This window comes from Saimiri boliviensis, chromosome 5, assembly GCF_048565385.1.
Source record: "Saimiri boliviensis isolate mSaiBol1 chromosome 5, mSaiBol1.pri, whole genome shotgun sequence".
Taxonomy (NCBI): Eukaryota; Metazoa; Chordata; class Mammalia; order Primates; family Cebidae; genus Saimiri; species Saimiri boliviensis.
This window is the reverse complement of record NC_133453.1, coordinates 74,352,992-74,377,314: the sequence shown is the minus strand read 5'-3', so window position 1 is coordinate 74,377,314 and position 24,323 is coordinate 74,352,992. Positions and strand designations below refer to the sequence as shown.

Genomic DNA, 24,323 nt, shown 5'->3' with positions numbered 1-24,323 from the left:
TGTGTAGTGAAGAAGCCACTCAAAAAGTACCTAGTACAGAATCATGGGTTGTCATTTTTAGAGCAGATTTCAATATTTATATTACTGTCATAAATTCTTATTGTAAACAAAGTGGTCCAAAATCAACCATATAAAAAAGGGTTTCAACTACATACTAGAAACTTATAAAACTATATTATTGAAATTACTTCATAAACCATAAGATGCTTTTAATGTTGGTATTAAATAAAATTTCATTAGCTAGAAAAAAAATCTTTTGGCAATGTCACTTGATTTTATTTTATAGCAAATTAAAATGTCTTCTTTTTTTTTTTTTTACATAGCTCCATTTATTATCATTGGACATGCTCTTTGAGCCACATTAAAATGATATGGAGTTAGTTTTCAGTCACCTAATGGAAGAGCTTCTTATCTTGAATTGTAAAATAGTCATTATCTTCTTCACATTTTTTGCATGGCCTCTCCCCACCTCTTTCTACTAGAGAAATGTCCAGGTATCCTGTAGTCAGGTTGAATCACGAGAAAAGTAGAACTTCTTAGTGGAGAAACCAGAAGAATAAAGAGAGAAAATATCAACTCTTCTTAAAAAATGCTCATAGCTAACGATGTACTGGACACTGTCTGGAACATTTTGTATGTGTTAATTCATTTAACCCTCACAACAACCCTATTTGATAGTTACTAATATTATCCCAATTTTACAGAGGAGGAAACTGAGGCCTGTGCATAGTGGAGCTAAGATTTGAGCCCAGGCATGCTAGTTACTGAACCTACATTCTATCAGTGCTGAAATATTGCCTCCCACTGAGTTATTTTTAATGCCTTCAAATTGAAAAGAAGAGATGGTTAAGGAAATAAACACTTAAACACTTTCATTTTAACCAATTTTTTTCAAAATATACTTCATCTTCATACTACTTACATCAGAATCTCATGAGATGCTTCTTAATATTAGAGATTCCTATGCCTACCTAGACCTATTCAGACCAAAGCACTAATGAGAAAAAGGTCTGGGAATCTTCCTCTTCAACAAACATCCCACATAATTATTATATATAATAAAGTATGTTTATCACTGATCTTGATAAATATTAACTGAGTAAATAAAAACAAATCTATCATTACCATGCATAAATACAGAGAGAATATCAGTCTGTCAGAAATTATTAGCATTTATCAATAATTATCATAAATCTCCCTTCCTATCATAGAGGATGGGACAAATCTCTGAAGGCAAAGTTGGGCCAGCTTGAAGCAGATCTTTGTGTGATCCCTTTATTTCCTACTTCCTCAACTTCATTCTTCAATCTTACAATTTTAGGTGCTTTGAGGCAGGGCACTCACTGTACTACTGCAAAGTTGAGCTGAAGGTGTAGACAAATGAAGCAGGCTTTTGGAGGATGCAGAGAGGAAATGACAATAGAAAATAAATAGCTATGGGCAAATGACATTGTCAAAAGCACCTAAGTTCCTGTACTTCACACATAAATTCAATCGAGGCAATTTAACTTAAGAACTTTCTTAGTAATGTTAGAAGTTTTGGAATCTATTTGAAAATCAGACGAATCTAGGGTTGTACATGTGGTTCTGTATAGAACAGAAGGGACTAGATGATCCTCAGGTGACCCTATTTTTTTTTTTCTTCTTAAACCTTTGCCTCTTTCTGATAAGCCAAAATATTTCAAATTCTGAGAGGCACCATTTTGATTAAAATAGTTTTATTTTTAGAGATAGGTTATTTCTTTTCTCATTAATCTTACTTCTTTTTACCTTAAAATTAATTTTAGAATGACCTGTATGAATGTTTATTACCATTAGTGACAATTATATCCATTGAGCAGAAATTTTGGTTTTGAATATGTATGCATTAGAATAATTCAGGTTACAAAAGATAAAATACTGCTAATTGTTCACACCATAATAGAATATGACCAAAATAAATAATATTTTAATCATATTATTATATTTAGATAATATTGTTCTTTTAGAAATAAAGCCCTCAAATAAAAATTTAAAATTTATTATTAACACTCAGACCTGCATTTGAAATTCTTTAGCTTTACCCTTTTCTCCTGAGATAATTCACGTCACTGATCTCCTGAAGTAGAAATAGCTTTTTGCCCATGTTGAAATCCCGATGAGTTTATTTTGGAAGAGGAGATTATCAGATCATTGTATCAATACTAAAAATCATATTCCCTCACATTGGTATTGTCTCCTTACATTAGAGTTTCAATGCCAAGGGCGGATTGTTTTGTGGATAAAGTTGTTTCTAAATACAAGACAAAGCTACAGATTAATTCTAAAATGTAGTGTTATGATTAGGGATGTTGGGAAATGTTACCTGTCTCTAATAAATGAGAACGCATTTTACAACTGGAATTCACATTTTAGGGGAAATATTACTGATGCACATGAAGAAAACTTTCCGACATCTTTGTTCATATATTAAACTACATGAATATATGTCTATAAAGATCTAAAAACTCAACCTGCGTGAAAATTAGGAAACAATATGTTTCTGTCTGAAGTCCTAAGTAGGATTGGCTGAAATGCTAACAGGCTATCTATTCAGTAGTAGGCCTGGTCTCTCCAGTCCAAAGCCCTGGGATGGAGGAATAGGAAAGCTGATCTTGGCAAACTCAAGCCTTCCCAAAAGCTGAGAATCTGATGGACTTCCAAACATTCCCTGAGAATTATAATTCCAACAATATCTTAGTAAGCTTTTTATATCAGAGAAAGTATGGAGTACTCTGAGTTAAGTAACACCAGTTATAGGAATGCTTTGGGGTTTGCTGCCTTCAAAAATAGTGGTTATTTCATCTGAAATTCATTTTTAGGGCACAACTACTGAAACAGAAATAAGAAAGAGACGGTCCAGTTCTTATCATGTTTCCATGGATTTGTTGGAAGATCCTGCATCAAGACAAAGAGCAATGAGTATAGCCAGTATTTTGACCAACACCATGGAAGGTATGTCAAAAGTCTTGCATCGTAGTTACTTGGTGCTTTGGTAAGAATGAAAAACACTTCATAAATCCCAATAAAATCCTTTCTGACTTGATACTGTATCATCATTATACATTTTACTAGGTAAAAGTAAAATCTGTGCATAACACATGGATTCTAGTATCTTGCATAGATTTTTTTTATATTTATTCTCCAGAAAGCTGCTGTAAATTTAAGGTATATTTTGAACACCACTTTCATACATTAAATTCTAAACATTGAAACTTGTTGTGTGCATGATGTTGAAAAGAACGTAAAGATAAATGCTTATCCTTATGACGACGCTAACCCTTTTGGATTGCATTAACTCCTTGAGACACAAGTTATACAATTCTATGACTTAACCAGAAATATAAATTAAAAATGTGAATTAGGGTTTAATATTAATCTTCTTGAAGCAAAGTGTTTACAATTTTATAGTTTTACTTTTGCCTTTCTCTGACCAGATTCTTACAGTTTACCAGCTTTCTCTTTAGTTGAAGATTTTATCTAAATAGTTAACATAATGTTTAGAAGTCTGGATCTCGGAATGCCAAAATAAAGACTTTGGGGACAGCTTAATCTGTGATCAATTTCTGGCTCTGCCATGTGTTAACTGTGTTAATTTATGACTCTGAATTTCAGTCTCCTCATCAATAAAATGTGGATGATAATGTTTAGGCATAAGGTTGTTGACTGGATTAAATAAGCCTTCTTAGATAAAACACTGATGTACTTGGCATGCGGAAGATAGTTAATAAATATTATAATTATTCTTTGCTTTGTTGTTGTTATTTTTGTTAATTCACATGTTTTTGCCTTTCCATACTGTAAGAGAATTCAAACAACTATGAACTTCAACTACTTGGAAAACATTTTCATGTAAAATGTATTCTATCCCCCTTCCTTGCCCTTCTATTTCTTTCTCTTCCTATCTCTTTACAAACCTTCTTCCTTGCACTCCTTCCCAGGTATGTGTATGAGTGTGTGTGTGTGTGTGTGTGTGTGTGTGTGTGTGTGTGTGTGTGTTGAAGTGTCAGAGAAGAATTAAAAAGGAGAATGAAGGCGAAAGAGAGCAAGCATACACATGCTTTTCTTGTTGGTAGAGTTTCTCTTGAGATTGGATAGATTCCCAGAATAATTCTTTTCCAGTCTTTATGCAAAGATCTCATAATACTATTAATACCAATACCAAAAGCCTGAAAGTCACAGCCAAAAATAAACTCACAGTGTAGATGACCGTGTGTGTCACAGACAAGTCAGTATTACAAGACCCAATTTTCATAATGTCCTAATGCAGTATCAGAAACCTTTTCACTGATTTCAATGGAATATTAAACTGTAGTGCGTTCTTCCCCAACCTCGCCTGCGTTAGCTTGCACTCCCTGTTCCCCCCAGCTGCCAGTAGCTTGCTCCTCCCTGTCCCTCCAGGTAAATCTTTTGAAGATTGTCTGGCCTTCTGCTCCTTGCCATAGCAAAACCACTGAGAGGAAGCTGCCAGTGGTTCTGCTACCGATGTCAGCAGCATGTCTGCTCCCTAAAGCAGGAAGTAGAGAAGGAGACAGGGTAAGTCTAAATCAACAGTCATGCTTTGCACTTCTGATAGCATTAAGTTTGAGCTAAATAAGATGTTACAAAACATCAAATATTCACAAGATTGGACTTGTCTATTAATTAAGATTTGGAGTTCAAAATAAATGCACCCACACCTCTCTCCATGGAACTACGTGACACAGAGTTGCTTAGGATGGAAAGGATGTCCTAGAAATAAGTGCAACCTAGAAAGCTGAAGACTGAGTGTTTTCATTTTATTATCTGCAGAGCTTTTGAATTTGTATATTTGTGAGGACTGATGGCCAAGTCTGTATTCTGTTTTTATCAATTATCTAGAATGAAAACTGACTTTTCTTTATTCAATTGTATGGAGACACGTTGAGTGTGACACTGGTAAAGGCTGATTATTAGCAGTATCACATACATGCATACTCAAGCTGACTTAAGCTAGTCTTCCAAACTCCCCCCCCCCAACTTTTTTGGTTTCTGAGAATGGTGCAAAGTTTTCTTGGTTGACATAATCTCTTTATTTGGAGATCCCTTCTTCTAAGTCTGATCATTGTTTAGTTCACCTTCCCTTCTTATGAACCAGGCTTGTTGATCCGGTTGGCAATTTTTGTTTTCCTTCTTTTTAACTACAGCCAAGTCTCCATTGTTCAGGGTTATGGATAGCCTCATGCTTCATGAAGCTGTAGTGGATTAGCAAAAATGAATCATTTGCTTTTTAAATTTTTATAAATGCAAAACCACATAGAAATGTTTTCTGGTCACACCTTTGTGAAGGATGGTGGGAGGGTGAGTTAGAAGCACCTAAAGAATCAAGGTGAGCCAGTAGAAGACACAGACTTATTACAAGTGATTCTCAGTGTGGATGACCCACATAGAAATAATGGAGATGTGGCTGCAGTTCTCTCCTGAATGCTTCACTTTGTTTTAAAGTGTGAGATTCCCTTTTTTTTTGGAATGAATAATTGAATTATTTTATTTTAGAACGTAGACAACTTCGTTCCGGTTATTCCTACTGTCAAGATGAGCCACACTTGCTGAATTTCATTTTTGGAACTTTTCTCCAGTTTATTTTTTTCAATGCAATTCCTGTTTGCTTCCCTTTGTTTGCTAAATGACAGCTGGCATGGAATGAAAAAGTCTTATTATGACAGTGTGCAGACAAAATTAAATTTTGTAGTTTCTCTTTTGTTATTTACTGTAAATAATAATACCTTCTTTTTACCTTTGATGTAAATATAAGGTTATTTGGGAGTTTAGAAGTATTTACAAAATAACTAGTGCCTATTAACTAATTTTTTTCTCTGAATTATAAATCAAATGTTATTTATTGTTTACAACATTACATATTGAGAGAAATTAAAACAAATTTTGCACTAGAAGAATTTCAATATCCAAAGACACAATTGAAAAATCTATCTTTAATGGCGATGTTAAAAACAATAAGCAATGAATTAATTTACTTAGGAAAATAGTATTTCAGATTTAATTAGTGGCAAATGTAGAAGAAAAATTATTATCTGTGATTGTGACTGTCCTTTCATATGCTGGCTCCACGCTTACAAGGTTTAGTAGATAGTAAATTGTGCCAGATGTGTACAGATGCTCCAGTTGCCATGGTAATATTAAAGTGACTGAGTAGAGTCAACCATGCCATGGATTTAAAAAGAAGAAACCTTGCCTCTATTTCAGTACTAAGAGGTGATGGCCTCATTTTTGGCAGAACAGGTAACAGGTTGTACGGCAATGATATTGACAGAAGACAACAAATGCTGCATATTTTTCTTGCTCGTAAGTTGACAAAGAGATTACCTTGACAAAGGAAGATAGACAATTTTTCACTTCCTAATTCCCCAAATTTCTTTGCCAATATTTACCAAATTTCAGTATTTTGAGTATCACCTTAAAGATCTGTGCATTTCTGTCTTCTCTCCAATATTCGGTTGAAATTCTTCTTCACATTGTACATTTCCCTTGAATAAATGCATTTTAATATAAAATTTTATGTACTTGGTTTGATATGAGAGTTATATATTTTTGGAATGAATAATTGAATTATTTTATAATTCAATTAATAGTACATTAAATTAAATGTATAATTCAATTAATAGTACATTAAAATAAATGTATACTATGAAAATGTATAAATTATATGTATGTTTCACCTAAAATCCTTTGTATTTTTCCAGTAATACATGAGTCCCGCTTTGTGAAATGTTGATTTATGGTAACAATGAGGACTCCAGTTTCTTAGGCTGGGGTAATTTCTCTTCTTTTATGCTCTCTAGTTAAATGAGAAATGTAGAGAGATGGAACTTTGTTGAGTCTAATATGCAAGCCTATAATCTAATAAAACTTAATTTGAGTCTTTTAAACTGAGACTGGCAATACTGACAAAATTATCTCATTAGAAGATCGCCAAAACATTTCTAATCCAAGAAACTGACATTCAGTGTGACTGATTAAGGTTCTTAGGACATCTCCTGAGATGTCTCTGATAACATATATGCTTCTCACTCTATCTGGAACATGGATGAGATTTAAGTGTACTTAATGCAGGTTCTACTCATTAGTTTCTGGCAGCCTTGAAGATAAGTATCAGCCAGTTTAGTATTGCCAATAGAATCTTGGAAACTATGTTTAGCCAGGATACATTTGAAAAGCTTATTAGCCTTTCTAGACTGATCCTTTCTACGACAGCAAACCTATTGTGAATTTTTCCCTGTTCCTCCAGCAGATTTACCCATAATATCTTTTAACAACTTTAGATGTTTAAAATAGCTTTTAATTTAAACCAAAGACTGCTTAGTAGAAAGTAAGCAGTTTTCATGAGAATTCTAACTTTTTTTTCTTCCAGAACTTGAAGAATCCAGACAGAAATGCCCACCATGCTGGTATAAATTTGCTAATATGTGTTTGATTTGGGATTGTTGTAAACCATGGTTAAAGGTGAAACACCTTGTCAATCTGGTTGTGATGGATCCGTTTGTTGACCTTGCCATCACCATCTGCATTGTCTTAAATACCCTCTTCATGGCTATGGAGCACTATCCCATGACGGAGCAGTTCAGCAGTGTGCTGTCTGTTGGGAACCTGGTAAGCCACATTGAGTTTCTCTTCCTATTAAAAGAATTTATAAGTGCTTTAGTGAATTTTACATATTGCTCTCAAATTAAATACCAACTAATTGGCCATGTATACTTTGACATCAAATATTTAGCATCCTTTTTAAATAACAAAAATATGTTGCTACCATAGTGCAAAAGAGTCAAAGAATTTATATACAATTTGATTTAGAATTGAATTTAAATTGCTTTTTTTTTTTTTTTTTTTTTTTTTTTTGAGACGGAGTTTCGCCCTTGTTACCCAGGCTGGAGTGCAATGGCGCGATCTCGGCTCACCGCAACCTCCGCCTCCTGGGCTCAGGCAATTCTCCTGCCTTAGCCTCCTGAGTAGCTGGGATTACAGGCACGCGCCACCATGCCCAGCTAATTTTTTGCACTTTTAGTAGAGACGGGGTTTCACCATGTTGACCAGGATGGTCTCGATCTCTCGACCTCGTGATCCACCCGCCTCGGCCTCCCAAAGTGCTGGGATTACAGGCTTGAGCCACCGCGCCCGGCTAAATTGCTTATTTATCAGAAGATGATTCTGAGTTGTCCTCCAAGGACACTAATCTATAATAAATTCTAAGATATTTAGAATAGGTTTTAGGTAATAGTGCTCTAAGATATTTAGAATAGGTTTTTAGGACATGTCTGTATTTACCAAGCAAATTATAAAATACGCCCAAGTTAGATAATTTTGAAATATCATTTGTAAATATATCAAGATGATTTATGCAGGGAAGAAACAATATATGGGGGATTACTATTTTTTGTTTTTGTTTCTTCTACAGTCTTAGCAATATTAAATTTAGAAATTATTTATATAATTTTTAAAAAATATATGTTAGCATTCACTGGATACATATTGATATTACAATATAGTATAGTGATAGATATGAGAGTGTTCTTACGCAGAGAGACAAAATTAATAAAATCATGCAAAAAGTATATTTATACAAGTATAAAATGCTTATTAAGTTCCCAGCTTGATAAATGAACATATAAACAGGTTATATAGAGATTATGAATAATATGGTCTAAAGTATAACATACAATATTTTTAGGCTCTGATGTAACCACTATATTTTTGAATTATATTTCAGATAGGTTTTAACTAAATTAAATGATAAAGTTGATATATGTTGGCTACTTATTTTTTGTATCAGATATTGGACTAAATGGTTCACATTAAATCTCTCTCTCTAGATTCCCACAAAATCAGTCTTAAGATGTTTACTATAATTTGTCTGTATTTTGTAGTTGGGAAACTGTATCTGTAAGAAATTAACAGAGAAATAAAAGGCTGTATCAGACTCTGAAAACTATTTCAGAGAGTGCTGTGAGCTGTAAGCAAAGATCACAGAAGCTTATAGTAGGAAAGGACAATAATATTACCTAGTACAAACTTAGACCTATGTAAGAATCTCTTCAATATTATCTCAAAAAAAAAAAAAAAAAAAGTAAAAAGGGAAGGTGGCAATTGAAAGAAGAAAGCCTTTGGAGGTAAATATAAGAATGAGCTTAATTAAAAATGAAGGGACTTCATTATCCCAAGTTACTCAAGCCCATTTGGAACTAGCTCTAGGTTCCAACCTGGCTAGATTCAGGTTCTCAACCAGCATCATTGGGAATCAGCTTCTTGTCTCTCCTCTTCCCAATATGCGACCTTCTTCATGAGTTGGGTATTTTCCTATTATTAACAAGGTTCTGTCAACTTTTGTTCTACTAATGTAGCTTCATGTACAGAAAGATTGTGCTTCCTAACAAATAGCTTTCATTAAGGCCCATGAATTGAATATCATTGACCTTTTTGGAGTTAAATGACCATTTCTAAACCAGTCAGTTACCCTACCTCTAGGGTTTTAATGACATATTTACTTAAATCAGAATTATATATTATCACTGGAGGCAGCATAAATGAGTGGAATTATGAAGACAAAAATTAGGATACCATTACCAGAAGGAGGATGAATACTAGAAAGAAATAAACAATTGATAGACAATTCAAGCTGGGGCTTGTCTTATGTGTAAAGGAATGTTAGATTTGTATCTGAGGTGAATTATGGAATAGTAGGAAATCCGCAGGGAGGATACACATTCTTCTCAAATGCTGATGGGAAATTCCCAGGATACATTATATGTTAGGTTATAAAACACACCTCAATTAAGTTTAAAAAATTAAAATAAAACAGCATTTTTCTGATAAAGAAGAAAATGAAATTAGAAATTAGTAACAAGTCAGTGTGGAAAATCACAAATATATGGAAATTAAACAACTTACTCTTAAAACCGATGAGTTAAGAAGATATCATCAGAGAAATTAGAAAATACTTTAGGATAACTGAAAATAAAAACAAATCAAACTGAAATTAATGAGGGCGCTAAAACAGTATTTAAAGACAAATTTATATTTTAAATACCTATGGCAAATCAGAAGATTTCTCAAATTGATAATTTAAGATCCTCCTTAAGAAACTAGAAAAAGAAGAGCAAATTAAACCTGAAATTAGCAGAAGACAAATCATAAAGAACAGAAAAGCAATAGAGAAAAATCAATAATCCCAAAAGCTGTTTCTTTGAAAAAAATCTGCAGAAGTGACAAATCTTTAGCTAGGCTAACCAAGGGAAAAAAAAAAGAATACAAAAGTCTTAAAATTAAAAATATAAAAGAAGAAATCACCATGGATCTTTTAGAAATAAAAAAAAAGAGGATAAGGAATATAATAAAACCAGAAAACTGGATAATCTAGGTGAAACTGAAAAATTACTAGGAAGTAACAGACTACTAAAACTGACTCAAGAATTCATAAAATATCTGAATACACCTATAAAAAGTAAAAATTGAATTCACAATTTAAAAAAAAAAAGTTTCCATCAAAAAAAGCCTGAATCCAGACAGTTTCACTGGTAAATTTTGCTAAATATTCAATGGAATGTTAATATCAATCCTTAACAAACTGTTTCAACAAATAGACGACAAAGGAATACTTCCCAACCCACTTTATGAAGCTAGAACTACCCCAGTATTAATGCCAGATAAAAACATTAAGAGAAAAGAACACAGACACAAATATAGACCAGCCATATCCCATATGAACATAGGCACAAATAATCCTCTACAAAATACTAGAAACGAAATCACACAGCATATTTAGATTTTGGAATATACACTCTGAACTAGTGAAATTTATCCCAGTGATGCAAGGTTGAAACAACATTAAAAAATTAGTTAATGTAATACATCATATTAATTTTTAAAATGACACAATCATCTTAATAGAGGCAGAAATCACACTGGAAAAAGCCAAAGTGTTTCATAATAAAAACACTCAGCAAACTTGAAATAGAAAAGAATTTCAGCCTGATAAACCCCATCTCAAAAGATCTCACATTATTCTTAATAGTTGCTTTAGATGCTTTTACCTTCAGGTCAAGAAGGTAACTTGTTTTCAATATTGTAACTTGCTACTTGTTTTCAATATTGTACTGAAAGTTCTAGCCAGGGAATTAAGAGAAGAAAAAGAATTAATGGCAACTATATTGGAGCGCAAGAAGTAAATTCTGTTAACAAATACATAATCTTGTATTTAGAAAATCCTATAAAATACACACACATACACACACACACACACACACACACACACGCGCGCACACACACACACGCTGTTAGAACAAATAAATAAGATTGAAGAATACAAGATCAATATACAAAACTCCATTATGTTTCTAGACACTAGTAATGAACAATCAGAAAATAAAATTGGGAAAATTCTATTAATAACATCAAAAATAATAAATTACTTAGGAATAAATTTAATCAAATAAATGTGAGACATGTATACTGAAAGCTATAAAATATTGGTGAAAGAAATTAAAGAGGTACTAAATAAATGAAACCACATTTTATATTCATAGATTAGAAGAAAACATGGCAATACCTAACATGGCAATACTCACCAAATTAATCTACAAGTTTAATGCATTCCATATCAAAAAATTCCATATCAAAAATCTCAACCGCCTTTTGCAGAAAGTGGCAAATTGACTATAAATTTTATATGAAAATGCAAGAGACCATATGCTAACACAATCTTAATGATAAGAAAACAAAGATGGAGAACTGAAACTTTCAAATATTAAAACTTAACTACAAAGCAAAAGTACGCAAAATAGTTTGGTACTGGCATAAGGATAGCTATATACATCAGTGGATTCTAATTGAAATTCCAACAGTAAATGTTTACATTTATGTTAGATTTACATTGTTGTACCGTCAACAATACTACCAGACAACTTTATTAAGGAAAGAAGTCTTTTCAACAAATGGTGCTTGTACAGTGAATATCCACATAAGAAAGAATGGAATTGAAACCTTACTTAATAGCATATATAAAAATTAAGATAGATCACAGGCCTAAATGTAGGAGCTAAAACTATGAATTGTTAGAAGAAAATTTAGAGGCAAATATTCATGATCTATGATTATGCAATGATTTCTTAGATATGACACCAAAAATACACCCAAGAAAAGAAAAAAGAAAAAAGATTCATTGGAGTTTCTAAAAATTAGAAACTTTTGTACTGTAAACAATATCATCAAGTAAAAAGGCAGTTTAAAGAATGGAAGAAGATTTTTGCAACTCAGATATCTGATCATGATTTGTATCTAATACATAGAAAGGATTCCCATAACTCAACAACAAAAAATTAGATAACTCATTTAAAAAATGATAAAAATATTTGAATAGACATATTGACAAAGAAGATATACAAAAGCTCAATAAACACATAAAAGATGGTCCGAATCACTGCTTTTTGGGGAAAGGCAAATCAAAACTAAAATGAGATACCACTTCACACCCACTAAAATGGCTATAATCAGAAAAAAAGCCAATATCATTTTTTGTCAGGGATGTGGGAAATTGGAATGCTTATACTTTACTGTTGAGAATATAAAATGATGCAGACACTTTGGATAATAATTTAGCTGTTCCTCAAAATGTTTAGGGTAGAATTATCATATGACCTGGCAATTTTGGTAATTTTTTAAGATATGTATCTAAAAGAATTAAAAACATTTCCACATGAATGCTTATAGAATATTACTTATAACACTAAAATTTAAAGACATTCCAAATGTCTATCAACTGATGAATGGATAAACAAAATATCCATGCCATAAAATGTTATTCATCTATAAAAAGGAATGAAGTATTAACTACAATCTATAACATGAATAAACATTGAAAACATAGTAAGTGAACCAAGCCAGTCACAAAAGGTTACATATCATATTGCTCCATGTATATGAAATGTTCAAAATAGGCAAATCCATAGAGAAAGAAAGTAGATGAGGGGTTGCCAGGCAGCAGGGATTAGAGTAAGTGGGAGCAACAACTAACTAAGGGATATGCATTTTTTTTAAGGCGATGAAAATGTTCTAAACTCAATAATAGTGATGACTGTACAACTCTGTGAATATAATACAAGTCACTGTATTGTATACTAATATTTCATAGTATGCACGTATCACTATTTTTTAATCCAGTCGCCTACTGATGGATGCTCAAGTTGATTCCAGGTACTTCACGCCCATGTTGCAGTAAATGTTCTTATATATATCATATTTCATAATGCTGTATTAACTTATAGAGGATAGATTTCCAGGATTGAAGTATTTCCAATATTAAATATATCCATGTCACATGAAAAACTATATGATATGTGAAGAAATAGGAAAATGTGGCTCATAGTTAATAGATTAAAGCAGTACGTAGAAACAGAGCTGGACATGAATGGTTAGAATAAACAAAAAAGGACTTTGGAGGAGCTATTGTAAGTATGTTGAGCAATTTAAAGGAAAAAATGTGATCATAAGGAAAAACATATGGAGAATATGAGCAAAAAAACCAAAAACTATAAAAAGGAATAATATAGAAATTTTGTGACTGAAAAGTACACATTCTAATATGAAAAATTAACTGGATATATTTAAAAGAAAATTGCAGATGTCAGAATAAATGGTTGTTAACTCGAAGCACAGTAATAGAAATTATCCAATTTGAGCACTGGAGAATTGAAAGGAAAAATGAATTGATTCTAATTATACTATGGGATAATATCAAGTAATCTAAATATTTATATAATGGGAGGATCAGAAGGAGAAAACAGAGAGAATGGAACAGAACAAATATTTGAAGAAACAATGGCCAAAAAAGTTTCCCAAAGTTGATGAAAAATGTTAACTTGCAGACCTTAATATTAACTTATAAAATTTTAGTGATCATGTTAAACTAACTTTCAACAAGACTACCAGATAATTTTATTAAGGAAAGAAGTCTGTTAAACAAATGGTGCTTGGCACCGTACTTAGGCACATCTCAGTCATGCTGCTGAAAACAACAACAGTAACAAATATCTTTGGAAACAACCAGAAGAAAAATACTTACTGTATACATGGGACAAACATCTTACCAGAAATAATTCAGGCCAGAAGAAAGTGGCCAAATAAAAGAAAGAAAGAAAAGTCTGCTATTCTACAGAAAGTGAAACTATACAACAGAAATTAAAATGAAATAAAGAATTTTAAGATAAACAAAAACCGAAAAAACCTATTACCACCAGAACTATACTACAAGAAATGCTAAGGGCTGGGTGTAGTGGCTCACGCCTGTAATTTCAGCACTTTAGGAGGCCAAGGCAGGTGAATCACGAGGTCAGAAGTTCGAGACCAGCCTGACCAACAGGGTGAAACGTCGTCTCTAATTAAATGCAAAAATTTGCTGGGTGTGGTGGCACATGCCTGTAATCCCAGCTACTCAGGAGACTGAAGCAGGAGAATCACTTGAACCTGGGAGGCAGAGGTTGCAGTGGGCCAAGATCGTGCCATTGCACTCCAGCCTGGGCAACTCTATCTCAAAACAAAACAAAACAAAACAAAACAAAACAAAACAAAACAAAACAAAACAAAACACCAACTCCATCTCAAAAAAAAAAAAAAAAAAAAAAAAAAGAAAAAAAGAAAGAAAGAAAGAAAGAAAAGAAAAGAAAGACAGAAATGCTAATGGAAGTTCTTTAGGCCAAATGGAAAAAATATCAGATTGAAATTTGGTTCTGGGAATGATGGTCACCAGATATGAATAAATGTGGGTAAATATGAAAGATTCTCTTTTTTTCCTTAAATTTTTTCACATTTATTTTAGGTTCCTGGGTATATATACAGGTTTGTTATTTAGATAAATTGTGTATTACAGGGATTTGATATACAGATTATTTCATCACCCAGGAAATAAGCACAGTGCCCAACAGGTAGTTCTTTGATCCTCTTCCTCCTCTCACCCTCCACTCTCAAGTGTCTGCTGTTCTCTTGTTTGTGTTCCTATGAACTCAATGTCTAGTTCCCACTTATAAGTGAGAACATGCAGTATTTTGTTTTCTGTTCCTGTGGTAATTTTTTTATAAGGACACCTGATTGTTTAAGGGAGAGATTTATAACATATGTAAGTGTAGAATATATGAAAACATTAGAATATTTTACATAAAGTGGTACAATATTAATTCTACATAGAAAATTACAGGAAAATATCCATCATGAACACAAAAGCAAAAAGTCATTAGCAAAATATTATCAATAAAATCCAGTAATAGAGAAAAAAGTAATAAATACTTAACTTCTTAAACACGTGGGGATTATCTCAGAAAAGCAAGATTCATTTGACAATTGAAAAGAGATCCATTAATTGACCATATTACCTCTAAAAGAATAAAGGGAAGCATGGCCAGGCACAGTGGCTTACGCCTGTTATCACAGCACTTTGGGAGGCTGAGGCAGGTGAGTCTTGAGGTCAGGAGTTCAAGACCAGGCTGGCCAACATGGCGAAACCCTGTCTCTACTAAAAATACAAAAAATTAGCTGGGCATGGTGGCACACACCTGTAATCTCAGCTACTCAGGAGGTTGAGGCAGTAGAATCACTTTTAACCTGGGAGGCGGAGGTTGCAGTGAGCCGAGATTGTGCCACTGCACACTCCAGCCTGGGTGACAGAGTGAGACTCCATCAAAAAAAAGAAAAAAAAAAGAATAAAGTAAAGCCTCAATAAATGCAGAAAAGCATCTGCCAAAACTTAACAGCCATTTGTGAGAAAAACCCTCAGGAAACTAAGAATAGAAAGCAACTTTCTCAAGTTGTTAAGGACATTTAAGAAAACCCTACACATAATACTTTACTATTAGTGAAATATTGAAGTAGTAAATTCTTACCCCTTAGAAAAATTGAGTTCTTGCACCTTAAAATAGACAACTATGCCTGTTTTTATCATTTTTATTCAACCTTGTACTGGAAGTTCTATCAACTGAAGTAAAGGAAAAAAATCCACAAATAAAATGCATAAATATTGAAATGTGATAGAAATGTCTTTATTTCATCAACATGATCATATTATAGATAACAGTTACCAGAACTAAACAATGATTTTAAATATTTTATTTACTATTATATCAAAAAATACAGACAACTTGGTAATACATTTAACAAATTATTTCAAGACGCCTACACCAAAAACCTAAAAACATGGCTGAGAATAATTACAGAAGATTTAAACAAATGGAAATATACACGCCATGTTCATGCAATGGATGATTCAATATTATTAAGAAATTAATTATACCCAAGGGTATCTATCAACCAACCTAATCCTCATAAAATGTCACAGCTTTTCTTCGTAGCAATTGATGACTAACTTTCTATGCAAATACACAGTGCTTAAAATTGCTGAAACAATACTGATAAAAGAATAATGAAAACATTACCATACCTGACTTTAAGACTTATTGTAAAACTGTACTAATCAATAATCTGCAGTATTGGCATAAACAAAGATATCAGTGGAACATAATGCTGAATTCATAAAGAGATCCAAACTATATGTCAATGGATTTTTTTTTTTAACAAAGACACGACAGAAATGAAATAGAAGAAAGAAAGTTTTTTCAACAAAATATCGGGAACACTTAAATAGATATTTCGAAAATAAATGAACCTCCCCTTCAATCTCATGCCACATGCCAGAATCAATGTGGATTGTAGACTAAGCATAAAAGCTAAAACGATGAAACGTTTGAAATAAAGCCTGGGAGGACATGTTTGAGACCTTGGGGTAGGCAAAAGTTTCTTGGAAAAGACAAAAAGTGCTATCGTCTATTATTTAAATGTTCATGAAACAGTCAAACAATGGAGCCCTACTCAACAAAAAAAAAAAAAAAAGAGAAAAAGTATGCACGTTGGTGAATTTCAACTAAAGTATTCAAGAGGTATTTGGAAAAGTCACTGAGACTGTCAGGTTTCTGAGGTGGCTATACAGATAGAGAGAGATTCCATTTACTGAGTTGGCATGTATCAGAAGAGAAGCAAGACTGTGCAGAAAAAGCAGTAAGGTGAATTTTGAACTTGTTGAATTTGAGGTACTTGGGAGATAGTCTTTCAAAGGTAGGTATTGAATAGGCAGGTGGGTATGTAGTTCTAGAGCTTAGGAGGTATGCTTGAACAGAGAAATACATTTTGAAATACAAAATTATTATAAAAATGTAACTTATTATAAGAGGAAAATTAAAGTAATAGGGGCATAGACAGAAAGAGTTCTGAATAAATCCAGTATCAAATGAGTTTTTAGAAGAAGAAAATCAAGTGAGTAGCATCCAGGGAGGTATGGATCAAAGAAGCCCAGGTCAGAAAATATTTCAGTGAACAAAGAACAGAAAACAATGCCCAAAGCTTCTAAAAGGGCAAGCAAGCAAGATAATTGTTAAAAAATTTCAGTTGGATTTATTGATGATGTTAGTTTTGCTGGTGAAGTTGGTTAAAGTCATTTGGTGGTTGTGGAGTAAGTTGAAGAAGGGAACTAGATGGTGTAGACAAGTATGCGATCTCTGAAAGAAATCTGGCCATAAGTAAAGATTCCATTTCCTGAGTTAGCATATAACCGAAGAGGAGCTAGAAGGGGAAGTAGAGTGCAAGGAGAGTTTGATGACAGTGGTATTTTTAATGGAGAGAAGGACTTGTTATTTGTTGCTTTCTGTAAAAAACAGAAAGTAGCCAGTAATAGAAAGACGTTGGTTAATTGAGAACAAATTATTGGCAAAGTCCAAAGGAGACACACAACATAATCTGAGATATTAGCTCAAAACAGGGGCATTTCTTTCATTTTAACAGGAAGAGAAAGGCAAAGCACAGTTATGGATGTAAGCAGTCTGATAGAAACATTAAATTCAGGTTTGCTGACTTTTATCACCTCTAAGAAGCTGAAGTACTCAGACTATACTTCTAAGATGGTAAGGCACTAAGAAAAATGGCTGAGATTATGTGCAGAAGCCAAAGTTTGACATAGTTGTAGATAATAGAAATAGAGAATGAAAAATACTGCTTCCCTTTGGCCAGCAAAAGGATATTTTTTTTAAAGAATTCTCACTATCTTTAGAGTTACCCGTGAGCATGTTTATTACAGCTTACATGACATCTCTTTAGCACCAGTCTCATCTGCAGGGCCTGGGGAGAGAACCAATTTATTTGGTTTGGCGATAGAAGCCCACACTGCTGGGTAATCATTTGGTAAGTTTTTGGAGGGCCAGAGAGATCAGAGGCAGGGCCAAACAGTTGATCACAACGAGCCAGTTGCACCTTTCGTATGAAAATAATAATAATTTTATTGTCTTAATCCATGTACTTTTTATCACTTGTTAAACATATATAGTGAACAATTAAATACTGATTTGAATGCAAAGCATTTGAGAATACCAAGTTATTGGACCTAAATCAATTTTTAAAAATCAGAATTTAATTTATATTTGTTGGGAATAAATTGAATTGCTCAATAATTACATTTCAAGAGTATTTGCTCATAGAACAAACTACACTTCTCATTTAGGTCTTCACGGGGATCTTCACAGCAGAAATGTTTCTCAAGATAATTGCCATGGATCCATATTATTACTTTCAAGAAGGCTGGAACATTTTTGATGGTTTTATTGTGAGCCTTAGTTTAATGGAACTTGGTTTGGCAAATGTGGAAGGATTGTCAGTTCTCCGATCATTCCGGCTGGTAAATTAACTGGGAGTGTTCATAAAATTTACTTTGTAATTAATTAGTCTTCATTCTCATCTAGTAATAATGATAAGATTTCCCATCATTCTAATAGCATTTGAATACACTTCTAAAACAAATTGGATGGCCCTACCACCAGACGGTAGTTTCTTCTTCATCATAGCTTTAATAGATAAAGTTCACTTAAATAGACAAAGTTTACTTAAATGAATAGTCTACAGTTCTCTTCTTAGTTACTGAATGGAAGGTTAATGGGAAGGGGGAAAAGGGAATCACGGATAAACTCAAATCACAATTCAACAACACCATGGTCAACTCTCAGTTACCTGAGGTTTGCATAGCTGTGCACAATGCTTCCTTGGGACCTAAGATGAGCTGCCCTTTCTGTCAGAGACTAAGAATTATGGAATTGCTCATTGCTCACCTTGGCCCCATAGAAGAAAGAGTTAGGACAACAGACAGTGTACAAGGGAGAAGGATAAGGAAACTGAGCTCCCATGCGACAGCTGCCATATCAGGATATCACCAAATCCACTCTTTTAGTTAATCAAACTGCATTTTGTTAAAGAAAGTATATTTCTTTGATCCTTTATAAAAACGATTAGATTTTAAAATTCAGAGACAAAATATCACTTGACACACTTCCAATGAAAGTTTGATAAGTTTTATGATACCATTACTTTGAGTTGACTCTAACTTTTGTGATTTATTTTCAATTAACAGTGGTTGTACATGGTTATTAAGAACAGAGTCCTATAGATGATTTACCTTAAGAGTGATTACGCAGGAGACTTTGTCAAGAAATCTGTTTACAATTTCCCTTGCTGCTTTCAATGTTCAAATTTGAATTGTGATCCTTAGAACTATAGTTTCCTTCCCTAGTCCTCAAAGATAGTTGTGTATCTAATTTAAAACTAAAAGGATACAAAAAACAGGACAAAAATTTAAAATGATAAAACAAGTGATATGGGAAAGAACTTAAAAATATTTAGTAAACCTTCATGAAAATGTGATGCAGTTAGGGGAAATAGGAAGCATAGTATCATTAGAATCTTAGTATGTCAGGCTCTTTTGCATAAGTTATTCTCTGGAATAAATTAAATACTTTGGTGCATGTATTTCCTCCTTTGGGTCACTGTGATGCCATTAAATAATGCACTACTTTCAGCCTGACATTTACTGAAGCATCAGAAATAAAATGCTGCTGCTGTTTAACCATAAACGGTACTTCAGCAACCTCTAAAGCTAATACAACCAATATGTTAAACACAATGAGAGAGACATTTACATACTACACTGAATTAAGTCTTTGAAGACATAAAGGTTAAAAAAAGTCAAGCTTTTTATTTAAGTTTAAGTACTTTTTCTTTAAATATATGTTTAAAATATAGCCTAAAGTTACAGCAAGCTAAACATAAATCTAGATTAAAACGATCTAAAGAAATTAGTTCATTTCTGCTTGTACTTTATGAAATTTAAGTGTTGATATTATTTTCACTTGTGCACTTCAGCACGATATTTTAAATATGCCGAAAACGATATCCGTTTTAGCCTTTTAAAAATAATGAGAGTTTCTACTTCTCTGAAACTGGAGCTCTGCTAATTTACCACCATTAATCTTAAATATCTTAATTCTTTAAGGAGAAACAAAGCTGTATATTACATATGCTTATGTAGAATTCTGGAAAATTTGTATCTTATTAAATGTATCTTACTAAAATGCCAGTTTATAAACTGCGTGATTTAATTATTTTATTTACAGTATGGACCATTTTGGACTAAAAAATAAAGCCTATATGGTAGCAAGTAACTGCTATATTTGTTAGTAATAGTTTGACAAATAAATGAAGCATGACTCTATAATTGAGACAGTTGCCTGTAAATTTGCCATGTAAATAAAATTACATATTGTTTTTAGAAATTCAGAGCGTTAACACTGTTCTTGCTTTTATTTCCAGCTCCGAGTTTTCAAGTTGGCAAAATCCTGGCCAACTCTGAATATGCTAATAAAGATCATTGGCAATTCTGTGGGGGCTCTGGGAAACCTCACCTTGGTGTTGGCCATCATCGTCTTCATTTTTGCCGTGGTCGGCATGCAGCTCTTTGGTAAGAGCTACAAAGAATGTGTCTGCAAGATTTCCAATGATTGTGAACTCCCACGCTGGCACATGCATGACTTCTTCCACTCCTTCCTGATTGTGTTCCGCGTGCTGTGTGGAGAGTGGATAGAGACCATGTGGGATTGTATGGAGGTTGCTGGCCAAACCATGTGCCTTACTGTCTTCATGATGGTCATGGTGATTGGAAATCTAGTGGTATGTAGCAAAAAACATTTTTCTCATTTTCATTAAAATATAATGTAATCATAAAAAAGTATGTTCAGCTGAAGAGTATTTTGCATTTTTAAAATCTAGGCCATTTCCTATTGTCCATTATTCATGATTGTACAGTTTAGATCATTGTAATACACAAAAACCCTAAATTACCTTTTGAACCAAGGTTGTTCTTTCTCTCATCATCCTTCTTATTACACGGAGAGAAACAATTCTGTTATTTATCTTTCAGTTCTTGTACCAAAGCATGGAAGTGTTACTCAGAACATTCATTTATACTAGCCATAACACTTGAAAATGTTTCTAATTTGTTTTTCGATAAATTGGAGTTTAAAAATTAGTAAAAATCTCGTTTATTAACGTCACCTGGGGTTTTGGTGCCTAGAAAATGTCTGTACAAGTAACATTGATCAAGAAACATTGTCATTTCTGCATAAGATTAACCATGCCAAACACCATATATATTTAGGATAGTTAGCTCTTCCTGTTGCATCGATCCCTTTACCATTATGTAATGTCCTTTTTTGTCTTTTGTCTTTTTTGATCTTTGTTGGTTTAAAGTTTGTTTTATCAGAGACTAGGAATGTAATCTCTGCTTTTTTTTTTCTTTCCATTTGCTTGATAAATATTCTTCCACTCCTTGTTTTGAGCCTATGCGTGTCTTTGCACATGAGATGGATCTCCTGAATACAGTACACCAATGAGTGTTGATTCTTTATTTAATTTGTCAATCTGTGTCTTTTAATTGGGGCATTTAGCCTGTTCACAATTAAGGTAAATATTGTTATGTGTAAATTTGATCATGTCATTTTGATGATTCTGTCATTATTTTGTCCGTTAGTTGATGTAGTTTCTTTATCCTGTTGATGGGGGTCTTTACAATTTGGTATGCTTTTGCAATGGTTGGTATTGGTTTTTCCTTTCCATATTTAGTGCTTACTTCAGGAGCTCTTGTAAGGCAGGCCTGTTGGTGACAAAATCTCTCAGGATTTGCTTGTCTATAAAAGATTTTATTTCTCCTTCACTTATGAAACTTAGTTGGGCTTGATATGAAATCCTAGGTTGAAAATTCTTTTCTTTAAGAATGTTGATTATTGGACCCTACTCTCTTCGGGCTTGTAGAGTTTTTGCAGAGAGATCCACTCTTAATCTGATGGGCTTCCCTTTGTGCATAACCCAACCCTTCTCTCTGGCTTCCCTTAACATTTTTTCCTTCATTTTTAACCTTGGGGAATCTGAAGATTATGTGTTTTGGGATTGCTCTTCTTGAGAAGTATCTTTGTGGTATTCTCTGTATTTCCTGAATTTAAATGTTGGCCTGTCTTACTAGGTAGGGAAGTTCTCCTGTATAATATCCTGATGAGTGTTTTCCAACTTGGTTGCATTCTCCCCATCACTTTCAGGTACACCAATCAAACATAGGTTTGGTCTTTACACATAGTACCATATTATTTGGAGGCTTTGTTCATTCCTTTTTATTCTTTTTTCTTTAATCTTGTCTTCATGCTTTACAAAAATTAACTTAAGATGGATTAAATACTTAAACTTTAAACCTAAAATCATAAAAACCCTAGAAGAAAACCTAGGCAATACCATTCAAGAAACAGGTATGGGCAAAGAATTCATGACTAAAACACCAATAGCAATGGCAACAAAAGCCAAAATTGATAAATAGGATCTAATTAAACTAGAGAGCTTCTGTACAGCAAAAGAAACTATCATCAGAGTGAACAGGCAATCTACAGAATGGGAGAAAAATTTTGCAATCTATCCATCTGACAAAGGGCTAATAATATCCAGAATCTACAAAGAAATTAAAGAAACTTACAATAAAACAACAAACAACCCCACCAAAAAGTGTGCAAAGGACATGAACACACACTTCTTAAAAGAAGACATTTATGTGGCCAACAAACATATGAAAAAAAGCTCATCATCACTGGTCATTAGAGAAATGCAAATCAAAACTTCAATGAGATATCATCTCATGCCAGTTAGAATGTTGACCATTAAAAAGTCAGGAAACAACAGATGCTAGAGAGGATGCGGATAAATAGAAACACTTTTATGCTATTGGTAACAGTGAAAATTAGTTCGACAATTGTGGAAGACAGTGTGGCAATTCCTCAAGAATCTAGAACCAGAAATGCCATTTGACCCAGCAATCCCATTACTGGTTGTGTACCCAAAGGATACATATGAATCATTCTACTATAAAGACATATGCACACATATGTTTATTGCAGCACTATTCACAATAGCATGAATTTTTGTCTTTTGTGGAGACATGGATGAAGCTGGAAATCATCCTTCTCAGCAAACTAACACAGGAACAAAAACCAAACACCGCATGTGCTCACTCATAAGTGGGAGTTGAACATTGAGAACACATGAACACAGGGAGGAAAACATCATGCACTGGGACCTGTTGGGGTTTGGGGGACTAGGGGAGGGACAGCATTAGGAGAAACACTTAAGGTAGATGATGAGTTGATGGGTGCAGCAAACCGCCATGGCACATGTATATACTCATGAAACAAACCTGTACGTTCTGCACATATATCCCAGAACTTAAAGTATAATAAAAACAACAACAACAACAAAAATTAACCATGCCTAACACCAGTGTCCTGAATCTTGAAGATATGGGAAAAACAGGAACACATAAGATAAATATAACACAGTGATAGGGCATCTACTCAAAAAGAATTAAAAATAGGAAGTAACTAATATGCATCAAAAAATATGAAAACAAAGTGCCATATGTCAAGTTAACAAAATGGAAAACTTGCTTTAAAATAAGAAGGTTGATGAGGGAAATCTTTGTCAAAGGGTTTGGACCTAAAATATATTTTATTGAGTTGCAAGATTTGGCTTGGTGGGAAGAAAGGTAGACCATCTCAAAGAAGAAAATAGGAAACAAGATTCCCAGTGGCTGAGGGACAGAGGACAGTAGAGTCTGTTAGAAGGATCAGGCTCTTATGCTTTAAATATGAAGTAATTACATTGAGTTGCTTAATTAGTACCCAAACCAATGGAAGAGAAAAATGATTACCATAACCAGTAATTTAATATGTACACTCTAGCCAGGTTCAGTGGCTCATGCCTGTAATTCTAGCAATTTGGGAGACTGAGGCAGGCCGTCTCTTGAGAACAGGAGTTTGAGAACAGCCTGGCCAGCATAGCTAAACCCCATCTCTACTAGAAATATCAAGATTACCCAGGTGTGATGTGTGCAT

At 33.4% G+C, this 24,323-nt stretch overlaps 1 protein-coding gene across 4 annotated transcripts in view; it reads left to right on the top strand.

Moving 5' to 3' along the window:
• SCN2A (sodium voltage-gated channel alpha subunit 2) overlaps positions 1-24,323 on the top strand; it is a 144,594-nt gene that overhangs the window by 76,786 nt on the left and 43,485 nt on the right. For all 4 annotated transcript variants that reach the window (XM_074399570.1, XM_074399567.1, XM_074399568.1 and 1 more), the window contains 4 exons: positions 2,841-2,973; positions 7,406-7,644; positions 18,575-18,748; positions 20,710-21,066. In XM_074399570.1, coding sequence (XP_074255671.1) covers positions 2,841-2,973; positions 7,406-7,644; positions 18,575-18,748; positions 20,710-21,066 — 903 coding nt within the window. The remainder of the gene's footprint in view (positions 1-2,840; positions 2,974-7,405; positions 7,645-18,574; positions 18,749-20,709; positions 21,067-24,323) is intronic.